This window comes from Miscanthus floridulus, chromosome 16, assembly GCF_019320115.1.
Source record: "Miscanthus floridulus cultivar M001 chromosome 16, ASM1932011v1, whole genome shotgun sequence".
Lineage (NCBI taxonomy): Eukaryota > Viridiplantae > Streptophyta > Magnoliopsida > Poales > Poaceae > Miscanthus > Miscanthus floridulus.
Window position 1 is genome coordinate 8,190,692 of NC_089595.1, and position 16,644 is coordinate 8,207,335.

The following is a 16,644-nucleotide window of genomic DNA, read 5'->3' on the forward strand; positions in this document are numbered from 1 at the left end:
TTTTCACTAAGAGAACTGGTGAAGCAAAAGGACTGTGACTGTGAGTAATGAGTCCTACTTGCAATAACTGTTGAACTTGATTTTCTATTTCAGTCTTATGCATAGGTGAATAATGGTATGGTCTAGAGTTGATTGGGACTGCCCCTGGTAATAGGGGGATTGCATGATCATAAGTACGCTGTGGTGGTAAGACCTTAGGATCATGAAAGACATCACTGTAGGAGTGTAGCAGCTTTGTGATGTCAGGTGGTAGAGTGGTGACTGCTGTAGGTGTTAGAGATGGTGGTGGTGCATGATCTAACAGCATAAAGGCCCAGACATCATTGCCTTTGGTAGCATTGTAGGTCTTCTATGCTGATATAGCAGACAGTTGCAAAGGTGGATCTTGCAACCCTTGAAGTTGGATCATTCTCCCTTTCTCTAAAAATTTGATTGTTTTGTTTTTCCAGTCACACTCCATAGGACTGTGAGCCTATAGCCAATCAAATCCCAGGATTGCATCATATGGGTTCATGTCTAATACCACCATATCAACTGCCAAAGTTTGGCCTTGACAGTAACACTATAGTTGAGGTACTACCATATCAGTAACAATCCAGTCGCCATTTGCTACCTTGACTTTCTTTGGTGTTATAGGAATAGTGTTGAGGTTTGCCAACTGTACAAACTGAGAACTGATGAAACTATGGGTACTTCCACTATCAACCAGGATAAGCATCACTTTATCTTTGGCTCTTGTTTTGAGTTTGATACAGTTAGTATGATCTTGACTAGAAAGTGCATTGAGTGACAATTGACCAAATTCTTCCTGTAACTGATCCTCTATTGCCAAGTCATTGACAACTTCATTAGAAAGTTCCCTATCCAAGTCATTGAGAGCAAGAGCATGTGCCTGAGGTTTGTTTCTTTTGGGACATACCGCCAAATGTCCAGGAACAAATTTCTCACCACAACTAAAGCATAAACCATTTGCTTTTTTGTAGTCCCTAAGTTGTCTGTCTTTCCATAGGGTACTGGATTGAGCTTGGGGCTTGGTGTCAATCTTAGTTGGTGTATATGGTCTGAATTGTTGTGGAACTCTATTGTATTTGCCTTTGTTTCTCTCCACCAATTTCTGTTGAATCTTAGCCAGTATAGATGCTTTCTGCACTGTAGTGGGCATCTGGGGCTCTACCATGCTTCGAATTTCATCCTTCAATCCCCTCACATATTGTGGTGTAAAGAACATCTCATCATAGTGTGGATTGTGCATGGTAATGTCAAATTGGAGATTGTGGAACTGAGTAGTATAGTCCTCAACAGTTCCTGTCTGTTTCAGTTCGAGCAAGTCATTCATGGCACTTCTAAAATCATCTGAGCCAAACTCCTCTTCTACCACTGAGCAAAAGTGATCCCAACTGCTGAAACGATGAGTCTGTTTGTATGCCTAGTACCATTTAGCTGCATTACCCTCAAAATGGAGATAAGCTGCAGTTATCCACATACCTTCAGGCAATTGATATAGTTCAAAATAACTCTCACAATTATCCCTCCAGACCTTTGGGTTGGCACCATCAAACTTGGGAAATTGCATTTTTGGCATGGATTGGGTAGGTAGAGAAGTTGTTCTATCAAACTGGGATGTAGGCTTTCTTTTCCTAGAAGGTTCAGGCTTGTGGGTTCCCTTGTACTTGGCAAACACATTGTTAAAGGGATCAACCTCTTCATCAACAGTAGATCCTGAGCTATCATCCTCAAATTTGGGTTCCCTCTCAAACTGCTGCATGGTGAGTTGAGCTACTGCTGCCCCATTTGCCTTAACCTGCTAGGCTATCATGTGTTGCTCAGCTAAATATTGGTCCATGGCAGCACCACGAATATCCATATGGGATTTCATTTGTTGCTGGACTACTCCAATTTCATTGACTTGAGAGAAGAGCAAGTCGAAATTCTCCATCACCTGATCCCAGCGAGTTTTCTCCTCCTCTATACTCTTGGACATGTTGTCCAGCAGAATCTGTGTTTGCTTCGAAGGTTTTGGTGGAGCCGTGATGACAAGTGGACGAAGAACTGAGAATAGGGTAGTACAAGCAACAGGTTTGGACGATGCCTCCCCTTCTACGTGCTTAGTACTTCCACCGTCGCCTGGGAGTGAGGCAGAGCCGAGGGATTTTACACAAGAACAAGAGTCTTGCAACCCAAGCTCATGGACACTCCCCCTCCAATGCCACCGCACCGACTTGATAGCGTTGACTACGGAATTTTACGCAGGGACAGGCGCCCGGCAACCCTTGTCAAGCGATCAATCGTGCTAGAATGGTATAAACTCATAGTGGTTTTCGCCTCCAAACCGATGAGTGTTGGTGGAGTCCCTAGCCGAACAATGTAGTCGTAGTTGGTGAAGAAGGGTGGGTGATTGTGGTCTGGTGGTGGGTTTATGTGGTGGATGCGGGCAGGAGTGGCGACATGATCAAGTACTCAAGATTGGTACCACCTATGCCGTCACTGACCCAGCTCAACCTAAGGAGGGACCTCTGGGATCTTAGGTCGAAAACCTTAGGGGCATTAACCGAAATCACCTGCCCACCGGAATTACGAGCTGTAGATCAAAGCGAGCGGAGTCGGGCGTACCGTGATGGGGTGAGCTCCTTGGTGATGGTGGTGGTGAGGTCGGTGGTTTTGTCGACCGCTGGATCCACCGCCGGTCATCGGTGAAGGGGAAGATAACTAGCGCCGGTGGAGAGCTGAAGCACTCCCTACCCACGCCGAGGATACGATAGCTCTGGTACCACCTGTCACACCCTTGGCCGCCGGCGAGTCGCCGTCGACGTGAGCGATCGAGACGGACACACAGATATGAAGAAGCGGGCAGGGTTAACCCCTCTGCCTTGGCTTTTTGATAATAGAATTCACGATGTCCCTCCCCGGTACAGGATTCAGCACTTATGTGCTTGTTACGGTCTCTGACCACATGGTCCCACACGACAGTTCATGAAAGAAAACGTAATACATAAATACGCTAAGCCACACGGGATATGTCTTCTCCTAGAAGCTTCTTTCTTCAGCGTTCTTCACTGTTCGTGGCAACACCATCCGGTGTGACACGGCATGGGTGCCTCGCCCTCCGCGTTGGCTGATGTGTTGACCTTTGCTCGCACATCCTGATCATCCTCAAGATGAAGCACCTAACTTCCACAAGTGGCCACCTTACGTTCTTCAAGTCCCTGTGCAGGAAATCCGGCATGCAAAATAGATGTAATTACGTTCTTCAAGTCCCTGTGCACGAACTAGACAAATGTCTTCAAAGGTCGCATCACGACCAAGTAATAACGCGAGGTGGGTACACATGCGCGTTGCACCACAATTTTTTTTTTTTTGTCATTATCTATGCATAAACCCATATTCTTCATGTGGTTAGTCAACTATATTGAAAGCGGTTTTCATGTGGTCTTGCCATTATCTAGGCTATATAGTTTCGGCTCGCCATTGGCGGCTGCCGCAGTCTCCACCGCTACGATCGAAGACAATGCTGAATTCGGGCCAAATGAGTAGAGAATAAATGATTCCTTTTTGCGAAATGGAGTTGCCCATATACTCTACTTTGCGAAATGAGTACTCCATAGTATACAGTGTACTACCTACCTGCACTTACGTGTTGCCTGGTCACCACCCGTCTTCGGACTCCGGCTAATTTCAAAAGAGGCGCACGCAGTGGCAGCTAAATTAACCTGAGCTTCACTTTTAAAGCCCGCCGCCAACGTGATGCATAGAAATTTAGTATTTTGGTCGTTTAAAAAAAATCTGAAATTTAGTATATCCATAGTGCATAGAAATATGTACTCACGTACAAAAGTTTGGATGCAAACTCAAACTAGAAAAATTCATACAAAAATAACAAATTTAAGATGCATGTGCACTAGAAAACAAAATCCGAGGGATTTTGTGTTTTAGTGGTATGCACCTGAAATTTGCCATTTTTCATATGAATTTTTCAGTAGTGAGTTTGCATCTCAACTTTTCCATGTATGGATATGCCAAATTTTAGATTTTTCTAAACGACCAAAATATGTTTTTTGAATTGGTTTCTAAGTTTCCACCTAAGTAATAGTTTCCACCACATATTTTTCCTAAAAAAAATGGGGGCCATACGGTACATACCAACCATGCGAGTCTTTTTTTTTTTTGGTGTTTGTGATGTATTTTCAGTACTCAAAAACATTTCCAGCATCACAGTAGGTACGATGATAGCCTTCTGTCGACGATGTGTTTGATTCAGTAATTAAGCGGAACCTTTTTTCCCTCTCTGATTCAGTAATTAAGGCTGAACAACCTTTAAACGTAAGGAACCTGCCATGGAGCTCAAATCAAAAGTCTCCTTGCAGCCTCACAGCAAGAAAGGAACTTATTGGACCAGCTGATATACTCAGAGAATTCATCGACACCTTTCCTCATCAGTCGGCATGCACGCTTTCAGGTACATATGCTGCTGTGAACCAGGGAACTCATTTCCAGTCTGTTGTGAAACACAACGTCCATGGCCCTTTTTGAAACTAACCTGCTTTGCACAATCAAATCCTTACTTGAACGTGTACTTGATAAGATTTTGGGTATTTCTTTCAACATTTACCATGCATCCTTGATGCAGAATGCATGGACTCTTTAAACGGGCCGGAGTGGGACACCCCGTCACGTCACTGTCAGCACTACACCCGCTGACACTAATCAGGCACCAAGCTCGGCTTCAGCGGAGCCTGACCAAATTCCGACAACAGAAGAGATGGCGCCGAACGGGCTACAGTCAAGCAGGCCGAAGAGGCCCAGGACCAGTAACCCGCGCTACACCGGGCCAGAATGGATCGCCAAGTAACCCAACACTCGATAGCGTGTGCGCCGCCGCTTCTGAAGACGTGTGTGTGTCTTGCTATATAGGCTAGCACCTTCTTGTGGAAGGGGTTATCTATCGTTGTAATGAACAAACCTTTCTATTACTAAGAACTCGTCGTCTGTTCCTACCCAATTGCTCTGCTTCTCCTTCCCCGATCTCGATTCCTCTTGCCTTCCTAATCTGCTGCTAACAAAATTGGTATCAGAGTCTATGAATTCCTTAGCCTACCATCTCTATCCACCTGCAATTTCCCTTCTCACCCACCCGCAATTCTCCTCGTCGCTTCTGTTTTGATCTGGCACTGTAATCCCCGACGGCAGGTTGATCTCTGTTCTTCGCCCTTGCGGTGTCAATCGTGAGGTCCCGTAGGTCCGCGCTGAGGTTGGTGTGATTGACGGATTGTGACGCGGTGATCCACCCTGGAGCCACACCAAATCGACCACGAACACTTTACCCGATTTCGCAAGCAATTGGGCGCCATGGATCCCAACTTCCAGCTCCTGCTCGATGAGATCAAGTCCTTGAAGACCGCGGTGAACGGTGTTGAGAGCCGTGTCAGCGCCGTGGAGACTTCCCTGGGCAGTCAGATCTCCGCCATGGACCGTTCCATCTCCGATCGGTTCGGGCGCGTGGAGGATGCCGTCCGGGTGTTCGACGATTGGCGGCCTTCCATGGATGCATCTGTGGAGGAACTCCGATCCGAGGTCAGCACCCCGCGCAAGCAGGAGGGTGCGATCGAGAAGATGCACAAGGAGATGACGACGTTGCGCAAGTCTGTCAGCCGGGTGGTGCTCGAAGCCACACCGCACTGGCCATGCCCGCTAGCATCCTGGCGCAACCGGTGGTGACCGCGGTGACTTCATCCGTTGGGCACCCAAATATAGCCCTGTTGTCGGGCACCGTGTCGAAACACATCACCGGGAGTTTGAGTCTCTGACTCCACTCCCGGTCAAGGGTACGCTCGATTTCAAATCTCACCCGCTCCCCAAGCCCAGTCCCCGTTTGCGTCGTTCTCTTTCGAGTCCACAGATTGCTACTGATGATCGTTTATTTGCTGGTGACATCGACGGAGTTCGTGATCGACATACACAGTTGGGTCCTCAGTACTCCAGTAGCAAGTTGCCGAAGTTCAATTTTTCTGTGTTCTCTGGGGAGAATCCCAAGCTCTGGATCACTAACTGTGAAGACTACTTCGAGCTCTATTCTGTGGAGCCACACATGTGGATCAAGGCAGCAACTATGAATCTCTCCGGTGCTGCTGCGAGATGGGTGTAGTCGCTAGATCATTGTGGCCGTCAGTTCAGTTGGGAGCAATTTTGTAAGTTGATGCTAGATCGCTTTGGGAGAAGCCAGTATGAAGCTCTGATTCGGCAGATGGTCAGGATTCGTCAGACATCCAAAGTCCAGAGTATATTGAAAGTTTTCAGAGTTGGTCCATGAGTTGTTGGCCTATGCTCGTAACACAGATCCACTGTTCTTCGCTATGCGGTTTATGGATGGACTTCGTGATGACATCTGCAGTGCCATTCATATGTAGGGGCCAAATTCTTTTGATGAAGCTTGTCAGGAAGAATTGTTGGATTCTACTCGGCGCAAAGAAGGCTGACGTCCTGAAACTTTCACTCCCAACAAGTTTGCAGGCTGATGGCCGTCTAGAAAAGGGAGGCCGACAGCCCATCATCACCAAATAAGACGACGGAGAAGATCTCACTCAGCAGGCCCCGTGGGTGATAGACAGAGATTGATTGGGGCCGCATCCCCACTTGCAAACCCTAGATCGGCTTGTTCTAGCTCTGTGGAGGCGGAGGCGGCGGCGGCTATGGCGGTGGAGGCGGCGGCGGCGTGGTATGAAGAGTGGCGAGAGGTCGAGTACCTCCAGGAGTCGATCCATAAGAAGATGGGGTCCATCTCCAGGAGGTTGATGATGGCCAAGGATTTGTCAGAGGCGGAGGTGGCCAAGCTCAAGGAAGAGCGCGCGGCCTTGCGAAAGCAGGTTGTGCAGCTCGGCCTTGAGGTGTCGCCGAAGCCGGATTTCTCATGCATGACCGAGGCCGAGCGAGCGGCGGCGGCGGAGAGGCTGAGGAACGACGAGGTGAGCTATGCGCTCCGCCTTACGCAAGAGGGCGACCCCAGGGGTCGGTCGATGGAGGCCTCTGCTCGCATCGTCGACTTCGATCCCAAGCAGGGGGGCCGCTACTACAGCCGATACAGCCGCGGCAACCTCATCAACCTCGACCTCGATGAGGAGTGTAAGTCGCTTGCCCGCGGCCCTTCCCTTTCTTTCAATTCCATCCTTTTGCATGCTCCGCCACCCACCCGTTGCAGTTCAATCCTCCACCTGCAGTCCATCTATGACAAATTGATTAATTCTGCAACTAGTATTTATTATAATATATGTGTAACAATGTGCTGATTTGATTCCACATGCTAGAAATTGGTCTTTTTTTTGTTCCTATATATGTGTTTGGGTTTTGGATTAATTGGAGCTTAATTTTCACTCCTGTATGGTTTTCACTCACTTCTGTATGGCTTCTGGCTCTGGCTGTGCGGATTGAGCTCCCTCCCTCCGCATTAGTTTGTACCAATCTTCAATTCAATTCTAAGCATGATGATATAGATGCAACTGATGATCTAGTATCTCATTTCCTTTGTATTTCCACATGCATGACAGCACCCATTGGTCCGATGAGATGTATCGATTACCCCTACAAAAGCGAGAGTGACTATCCCTGGCTGTGTACGGCTGTAAACTTTCTGTCCGTCAAGATAGACTGTTCGGATGTTGGCTACCCAATCTGTGTCTATGGCACTATCATTGTCAGGGACAGCGTCGATGTGAGGTGTGTTTATCACTTCCGCCGCGACAGTGACAATTGCCAACTCATCAATTCCGAGGTACAACTTTCAGCATCTCCTTTTCTAGTTTGTGCATTAGCGCCTTGTTTTTCACTCGTATATATAGAGAAAAGATAAAGACTGATATACTGACCTGACCTGTAACCAATTCCTATTTTGCATGCTGGACAGTGTAACCAGGACTGTAGGCGCCATAATGCTTTCTAATAAAAATCCATACTTTCAGAAAGACACATATGCTTCTTGTTACACTTTTGTGTTTTAACGCTGCTTTTTTTTTTTTAGAAAAAAAGAGAGAGAAATACTAACCCTGTATTTACATGCTATAGCATTGTTGCATCTAGGGGATCGATCCACACATCTTGCTTCGGATCCCACACCATTGACATTTTCATCAGCTAGCTAGCTATATACATACCCAACAGCATATATACCGTGTCACTAACGTATCCTGTAAATAAACCTTGCCGTAGGCTGAATCATTGATCTTGACTGGGCCGAAACGTGGCCTCGCATTGTGTGAAGATATCTATGTGGAGACTGATCTGAAGGTGAAGGATGATCTAGTACAGGACAGAGAACTTAGTAAAGGACTCATAAGCATCAGGAGCGCATCAACTGGTCCATCGGTGACGGGATACACGTTGCAGACCAAATCTCTTGCTACCAGGCTCAGTACTGTGGATGTGACTTATACAGTCGTGGATCGTGCACTGGAGGGAACTATTGCAGTTGAAGTTCTGCAGGGAGGTTTTCATGGCAAAATCACTGCCTACACTGCCAACATGCAGTACAAGCTTGTGCTTTATGATAGCAAAGAGGCTGATGCGATGACTGTTGGCGATTGTGGAGTTCTCGAGCTTATGCGACCTGTTGTATCTGTCTATGTGAAGGATTTGCTGATGATTGCTGCCCAGACCAGTGATGGTAAATCTGAGCGCATAGTATTCACTCCAAGGATCAACGCCAGAGATGAGCGCCCACTTGCTGTTGGTGCAACCAAGTTGCGGGTGAAGCTTTCTTGGTCAGTAATGGACCCCTGACTGATTTGGATAATATCCCATTGTTATAGCTATGTCTGTTTCGGTGATGCTGTCGTCACCCTAAGTTATGCGAACTTATTTGGACCTGATAAGTAATAGTGTGTGTTACTTTTCTGTATGGACCTCATAAGTAATACATGTGCTGCTGTCAACCAGGGAACTCATTTCCAGTCTGTTGTGAAACACAGCATCCATGGTCCTTTTTGAAACTAACCTGCTTTGCACAATCAAATCCTTACTTGAACGTGTACTTGATAAGATTTTGGGTATTTCTTTGAACATTTTTTTAGGAGAATTTCTTTGCACATTTGCCATGCACCCTTGATGCACAATGCATGGACTCTTTAAACGGCCTGGAGCGGGACGCCCAGTCACGTCACCTCCTCCTCCCGGCCCATTATTCAATTCCCCCTGCTCCTCCTCCCGGTCCATTATTTATTTCCCTATACCTAGGGATGAAAACAGATCGGATACGGACGGATATCACTGATATTATATTTGTTTTCATATTTCTATCCGAATTCGGATTCGAATAAGGATAGTGTCAACCATGCCGGATAGGATATGATTGGATATCGATATCATAAATATTGGATTTGAGTATTCGGATACGGATATGATATCGGATGTTGAATATCCGGACATGGATATGGATAGATCTCAACTCATCTAAACGGATTCGGTCTCGAATACGGTCGGAAGATATCCGTACCGTTTTCACCCTTACCTATACCTATCTATATTCAGCCTGTTCGCTTTGTCGTAAACGATCGTAAATTTCCAGCCAGAACAGTATTTTTCTCTCACACCAAACCAGCCAGCAATAAATAATCCACGATCGTTTACGGCCTGCCGAACAGGCTAATTATTTATTATCATGTTATCGATCGGGAGCAATCATCATGGCAATACTCAGCTATTATTTATTCATAGCAAGTGGGTACGTAACTTAGGCCTGTTTGAATCCCTATGGATAGTAGTTATCTAATAATAATTATCTCATTTGGATCCAAATATGTATAGATAATAGACTAGCTAATAGTTAGCTGGACATTTAGAAAGCAATTATCCCACTATCTACACCAAATCAGATAATGAAATATTAGCCAACTATCATAGATAGTGAATCCAAACAGGGCCCGGACTATATAGCATTTATTTACATAGGGCGACAATCAGATAAGTACTAATAATGATTATACGTGAGTAGCTCTTTAATCTTTACACTGGCACCTTCCTTGCTCTAGTCCGTCGAACCTGCACAAAAGCAAAATTAGATAGATATAATTCCATGATACAAATGAAATCATGCATTGTTTGCACGACTTACGTTATCCTTTGTGACAACACCAGTTACATCAGAGGTTCAGAGCTTTTCTGCAAATTCACCAACTCTAATGCTTCAGATAAACCCTTGCTATGACATTTCTTGAAGGAACTATTAATATTTCAAGATTCAAAGTATCATCAAAAGGAAGAAAACTTGTCAAATAAACTTGCAGCAAAGTACATAACAGCTTTTTATATCAAAATATAAGCCGGACAAGTTCATTTTCAGCCACCTTGTTGCTCTTGCAATACCATCATGATTCTAGAATAGATTTGTAGTTCTTTCAATTGATTGAAACAGACCTATGGTTGGATTGGCAGGCATACACATACTACAACTGTCCAAGAAGCAAGCACTAGTAACCAGAAACCCAGGCCAATAAGGCAGGATATATATAAAGATAAAGTTTGTGCAATTTAGTATGAGCTTATCTGAGCCATAACTAAATGTCAATTAGATTTGATCTGTAGGAATCAGGGTAACTAAATTTGATATGTCAGAATCAGGTCAATTAAATTTGATATAATGATATGTCAAAATCAGATCTATATAAGTCAAATTTCATGCTGACTGTCCACAGCCTTCGCTACAGAGATTTCCCTTTATTTTCAATAAGGAACTACTATAGCTAATTGCAAATGAAAAGTTCTCGTCCATTGAAACAAAACATTCCACGATGAGTCTAGTAACACAAATTTAATATGGCCGGATGGTCTTTTATCTATCAGCACTAATTAAAAAAAAAACAAAATGTTCTACTTGTACAAATTGTACTATAATTTATGATTCCCATCAAGGGGTTTCGGAGGTGAGGGCAATAATCTTATTATGTGAAACAGTCAGCATGGAATGAATAAGAACAACCAATTATACCTATAGACATAGATCCGTGTATAATTCTAGTTATAAAATGGCATTGCATGGTTTCCCCAATGATATAATGGAGGAAGCTAGCACATGAAGGCACGGCAGACAATGGGGGAAGATGGCCCCATATTCCAGAATCATTTGTGGTATATACACTATGGAGCCATACTAATTCAACTGGTGTAAAACATGATATGACGTGAACAGTCAGCTTAGTTGTGCGTAGCAAACAAAGAAGGCGCAGGAGAGAGATCCTTTAGAAAAGACGGGAAAATTTGACAGACTGTTGTTGTGCTTACCATTCTCTGACCGTGTGTTTGGATACTGGGACGGAGTGGGTTGGGATGGGTTCGACCCAGTTTCAGGAGTGTTTGGTTTGGGGACGGGTCAAGACGGGTTCGACCCAGATGGGAATATATATGCCTCCAGATGTAGGTTCATCTCATCCCTCCGAATCGAGGGGACCGAGCGGGTTCATGTGGGTCGAGCTCGAGCGCGTGTGGCCATTCATTGGAGACGTCCTGCAAAATAATAAAATATATATAGATGTTCATGTAGGAAACTACATGCCATTCACTATCTAACAATCAAACTTATAATTGACCACAAGTTAGCAAATTCCACAGTTTGCCTACAATAGTTGTGATCTGCCTTTGAGGGGAGTCTCCCCAGTAGAGCACCTACTCATAGGACAGTTCTGGTTATCCAAGAGGGATACACAATTTCTAGAATCAGCTTCGTTAGCTAAACCCAAGGAGCCTGCCTGGAGATGTCACCTTTGCGTAAGCAGAACCAATAGATGACACATTTTCTCAATTCAAGCTATTATTAGTATCTGATCCTTTTTCTTGGACACAACTTCCCCAGATGCCAAATGTTTCTTCCTTTTGCGGTTTTACCTTTATCGCAACCACTTGCATTCTGTCCCACTGATTTGCTTGATGAGGAGCAAGCTTCCCATTCAGGAGCAGATTCATTTGATACCCTCTCAGAAACAACTGAGCATTTAGTATTGTCCTGAAATACATCAATTGATTTTAGACCATCACCAAGTTCGATGCTAGATAGTGCACAGTTATACATTTGAAAGAAGATGAAAAGGAGGCATCATAGACAGGATATACCTGATGGTTATAAGGTTCATGAGCTTTAAGAATTCTATTTACAAGCTTATTGTTACTAAACATTTTCTTGGCAACATTCTTACATTTAGAATATTGGATAACTCAAAAGGTTAGCTATAGCATAAAGATACTAATTTATGGTTTAAATAAGAGTGACTTACATCTGATTTTCTTTGACTCCCAGACAATCTATAATAAGATGTGAGGGCAAGAGAATATGGTGTGGAGAATCAGACATCTTGCAATGCATATCAAGCTCTTTTACAATGAATACAAGATGCGCTTAGTAGGTAGATGCTTTATCACGTCACAAAAATTTGAACATCACAATACTGTAGTGGAGTAAAGCGGATCTCTTTTTGTAAGCGAGATATGGTGCGAAGGATTAGTAGATTGATTATGAGGGAGCAATGTACATGTATATATAGGCAAAGATGTCTAGGGTTAGGTTTATAGAAACAAGACTAGCATCAGATATCCTTGCCTAACACCAAACACCAATTTATGTACCCTGCCGCATGTGGGTTCAGCAGCCAGAGCAGCATGTACTCATGGGCCAAAGGGCTGATATACAATATGGCCTGACTGCCTGTCTAACACTTTTACTTGAAAATAATAGATACAGTAAATATACTCTTGAGTTTTGATCTCTATAGATTTACAAAGTTTAAGGTAACATATTGCAGCCTATGAGCATATCGGAACTGAGCCTTGATAACTCATATGTGAGGTGCAGCAGTGATACATACATCAAACCTTTAAGGGTGTCTTAATTTCTTGCACAGGTTACTATATTTCCCTTTCACTCCACTTTATTTATATATACACATGTCATATTGCCCTATGGGCCTACTAAGAGATAAGGTTTGCATTTCTTACAATAATTCTTGTTCAGAGTAATAATCAAGAACCAAAAGGGTCAAGACAATCCAGCTTTACATAAAAATACATTTACCTAAAATTAGTAGATATAGATAAATAGTCTGTAGATTTTGCCAAATGTGCCAACATCTAGAGAGTCTTCACATTTATCAGGAGTTCAGGACTGATTCTTCTGAGAACAACTTAAGCAAGCACTCCCTCCGTCCCAAAAAAGAATGCAAATCTAGGTGATTCATATATAGAATTGCTTTGTTTTTGGACGGAGGGAGTACTCCTCTGAGCCTCAAAATAATGATGGAAACACCATTGCAGTTACCTACATGATTACACCATTGACTGAGAAGCATGCAAGATGCTTCTGCATAAGAAATAAAGGCATGGATATAAACTCAAGATAATGAGTTAGGGTTTATTCTTTGCTTGCCTAAATCATCTGCCGAATGCTCATTATATGGAGGTGTGCCTAACATCAAAGTCTAACAAACCAACTAAAAAATCTCCTAATTTATCCTCGAAGCAAGCTATCTCAAGTAACAAAAGGTAACAAAGAAATCTATCTCCGATCTTGTGCCAACATTGTGGGCGCACTAGGGGTTGTCATGCTTCTTAATTACAACGCTGATACATGCGACCCACAAAGGCATCCACAGCATGTACCAGCTGTTGAAAGCAGTTACAAATTAATAAGAATCTTGTCCGCCTGTCAAAATCATTTTCTTTTCTTTAGTAGTTCATCCACACTATTGACTACATTTCATGTAGCATTTAGTTGTGAAATATTTTACCATCCAAGTAACAAATATAAGGGATACACTATTAAAATGCGAGAATGCCTGGGACAATCCTATGTACTAATAAGGGAGAAAAAAGAACAAACCTGAAGGATTAAATATCATTATCGAAACAAACAACCACAAGTTTAGCTGGGATTTGTTCATAACGAGTGTTGACTGTGGCAGTTCCTTTTGAGCATTTCTCAATTCTCACAGTAATCCCAATACAGCTCCAGCAGCTTATTCATTACATTTTTTCTAACGGATGCCTGAAAAGCATGCTTGGGTGAAGCATTGTAGACAAATAACTGGACTGAGAAACATCAGCAGTTTATACTCACCTTTTTGTCATGTAGCCTCTCGGCTGCATGTAACATCAGCTTAGCAGAAGAAGAGCTAAGATTCGATTTGGGTAAATCACAGACTGTGTGAGCAGCTCGGATCCTCACTTTCTCACCAAAATCTAGTAACCTCCCTTCAAGTGATGCTAAGAAATGAATGATAATATTAAAGGGTGCTGACACAGCAATCTAGATAAAATAACAACTAAAAGTAGCCTTTACTATTGTTTCAAAAAAAAGTAGCCTTACTAAGTATATGTTGTGCTTCATCCCCAGATACATCCATGTAGCCTCTTTGGCTGCATCATTGCAGCAACACTAACTTCTGCAGATTTGTCAGAGAATCTGCTAAGGAAGGTACAATGGTGTAAAAAAGGAAGTAGGATAACATACGAGAAGTTCATGTGTCAAGTTTGGAATGACAGCAAAAAGGATCTGGGGCGCACACTGGAATATTTCAAGAATAATTTTATGATGTAATCTCCTAAGTTCATTAACCGGCATATCCTTGTTAAAAAATACATAAGGATAAAAAAAAACACGAATGATAGGCACAGTGATGCACATTTACATTTTTGAGACCTAGTATTGGAAGTCTCAATGACATGAGAGTTCCTAGATTTCTGCATTAAAAGCTAAGTAGTACTACAAACAAAAGATAAGCTGACATATAGTATTAGCAACAACAACAACAACAAAAATGCAAGCAACATGGTGGACAAATGCATCAGATCTGAATGATGATTTTAACAAAGTATAAGAGAATAGCAATCAAAGAAGTAGATTTATTCCTACTTCACTATGGAGAAGAAAATTTTGACAATATCAAGAATCAAGTCCTCACAGCCAATGTTGAGCATGATCATATAACATCTAAGTGCAGCAATATTTTCCAATATTTCCATCCTTCTACTAAGATATGGACTACTAGTTTCAGCAAGGTCTTCAAATATGCTGATAAATAGCCTAAATATTTCCTGTCAAAAAATGCTAACCAAGTGTTATAGTGCAATCCGTGATTAAACTGTTCTTTTTCACTACTTATTCTCAAAAGTAAATGAAATTTTAGAAGCTCTGTTGTAAAAAAGTAACTATTAGGTACTACTTCCATTCGTTGTTAGTAGACGTATTATGATTAGAAAAAAGGTCTTTGGAGATATACACTGAACACTAATTTCTCTTTAAATATATCATCAATCACTACAAAATCAATGTCGCATGAAAAGATATTTGAAATATGAATCTATTATATAACTTTTATACTGTAAGCATGCATATAATTTGACTAATTGTTGTTACAAGTTTATGAAGTTTGAATTTTCAAAATTCTAATGCTCCTACTAGAAATGAACGAAGGGAGTAGCATTTTACATCACCAAATACATAGTAAAAAAGTGGCATGGCTGTTAAATACCTTAAGTATTTCATCGCTAAAAGGTGGACCAGGTGCAAGGACACACATAACTTCGATAAAACAAACAGCAACAAGTTTGACATCCTTATCCTTATGGTTGACTAAAGTGGTGTGGATTTGCTCAGAGCATGAAGAGCATCCTGCAGAGAGGATGATTGACTAAACTCTGATAGTGCACTTTCAGCTTGCTGCAGATAAGAACAGAAATGTGTTATGGAAGCGAAGAATATGAATCCATTATTATTTTGAGCCTTTTTGTCATTATGGTTATCCAACTTGAGTATGTATAAATAATGGACAACTAGTTTCAGAATAACATCTCTGCTAGGCTGAACTGTTTCAACAACTGGATCATCAACCCGGCACCTAGCACAAAGCTAAAAGGCAATAAACCGAGAAGATCCGATAAATGTTCAGGAAAAGGTTTGAAACAGGTTGCAAGAAAATCATTTAACTGTCAACGGCTCACTGTCAATTTACAGAAATAAGTATGACCATGCGTCATCTAGCCTTTCATTCCTTATGTATACAAAAAATTTCAGGACTAGCTAGCAGCTTCCTTCAGTTATAGCAGTTCAGAAACAAAGTAAACATGGAACAGCAAGCAGTTGAACTGAATGTCCAAAACTCCACAATCACTTATCTGCTGCCTCCAATTGGCAGGTAGATAAAGGTGTCTTGTAAGACACTGGTGAATGTATTCCATGCATTTAAGAATAACCCCCATAGACCCAAATAATCATCATTCCCCAAGTCCGAAACCAACTCTCGGAATATCTACTATACAAATATAAAGCACCAATCCACCTTACCCCCCCCCCCCCCCACCCCCCCCCCCCCCCCCCCCCCCCCCCCCCCCCCCGAGCGTCCTTGAGCGTGACGACAGCACCGGCGATGCTAATCGTTTCGTTGGAGACATTTTGATGTGCTGCTGCAGCTCCAATTCTAGAAACACGACGGACGATTTTCAATGACTGGACTCTGCTGTGTCCCTAGACTGTAGCACACCCTCGCTCATGGTTGATGCATGTTGCTCGCGCACCATCGTCGATGCATCAATCGATGACGAGTTGACGACGAGCGAGTGAATTGGATAAAGGGACTGGGAAAAGGAGATTGCATTGCACGTACGGGAGATCTGCAAGAGAGA

General features: G+C 42.9%; 1 protein-coding gene and 1 pseudogene across 1 annotated transcript; one reads left to right on the forward strand and one right to left on the reverse strand.

The window, feature by feature from the left end:
• Positions 1 to 6,423: 6,423 nt before the first annotated feature.
• Positions 6,424 to 8,969, forward strand: LOC136513448 (uncharacterized). The gene is made up of 3 exons (XM_066507451.1): positions 6,424 to 7,113; positions 7,536 to 7,759; positions 8,194 to 8,969. The coding sequence occupies exons 1-3, from the start codon at positions 6,684 to 6,686 to the stop codon at positions 8,761 to 8,763; spliced, it is 1,224 nt and encodes a 407-aa protein (XP_066363548.1). The 5' UTR covers positions 6,424 to 6,683; the 3' UTR covers positions 8,764 to 8,969.
• Positions 8,970 to 10,006: 1,037 nt separating this feature from the next.
• LOC136510223 (sister chromatid cohesion protein PDS5 homolog B-like) lies at positions 10,007 to 15,176 on the reverse strand (annotated as a pseudogene).
• Positions 15,177 to 16,644: the final 1,468 nt, after the last annotated feature.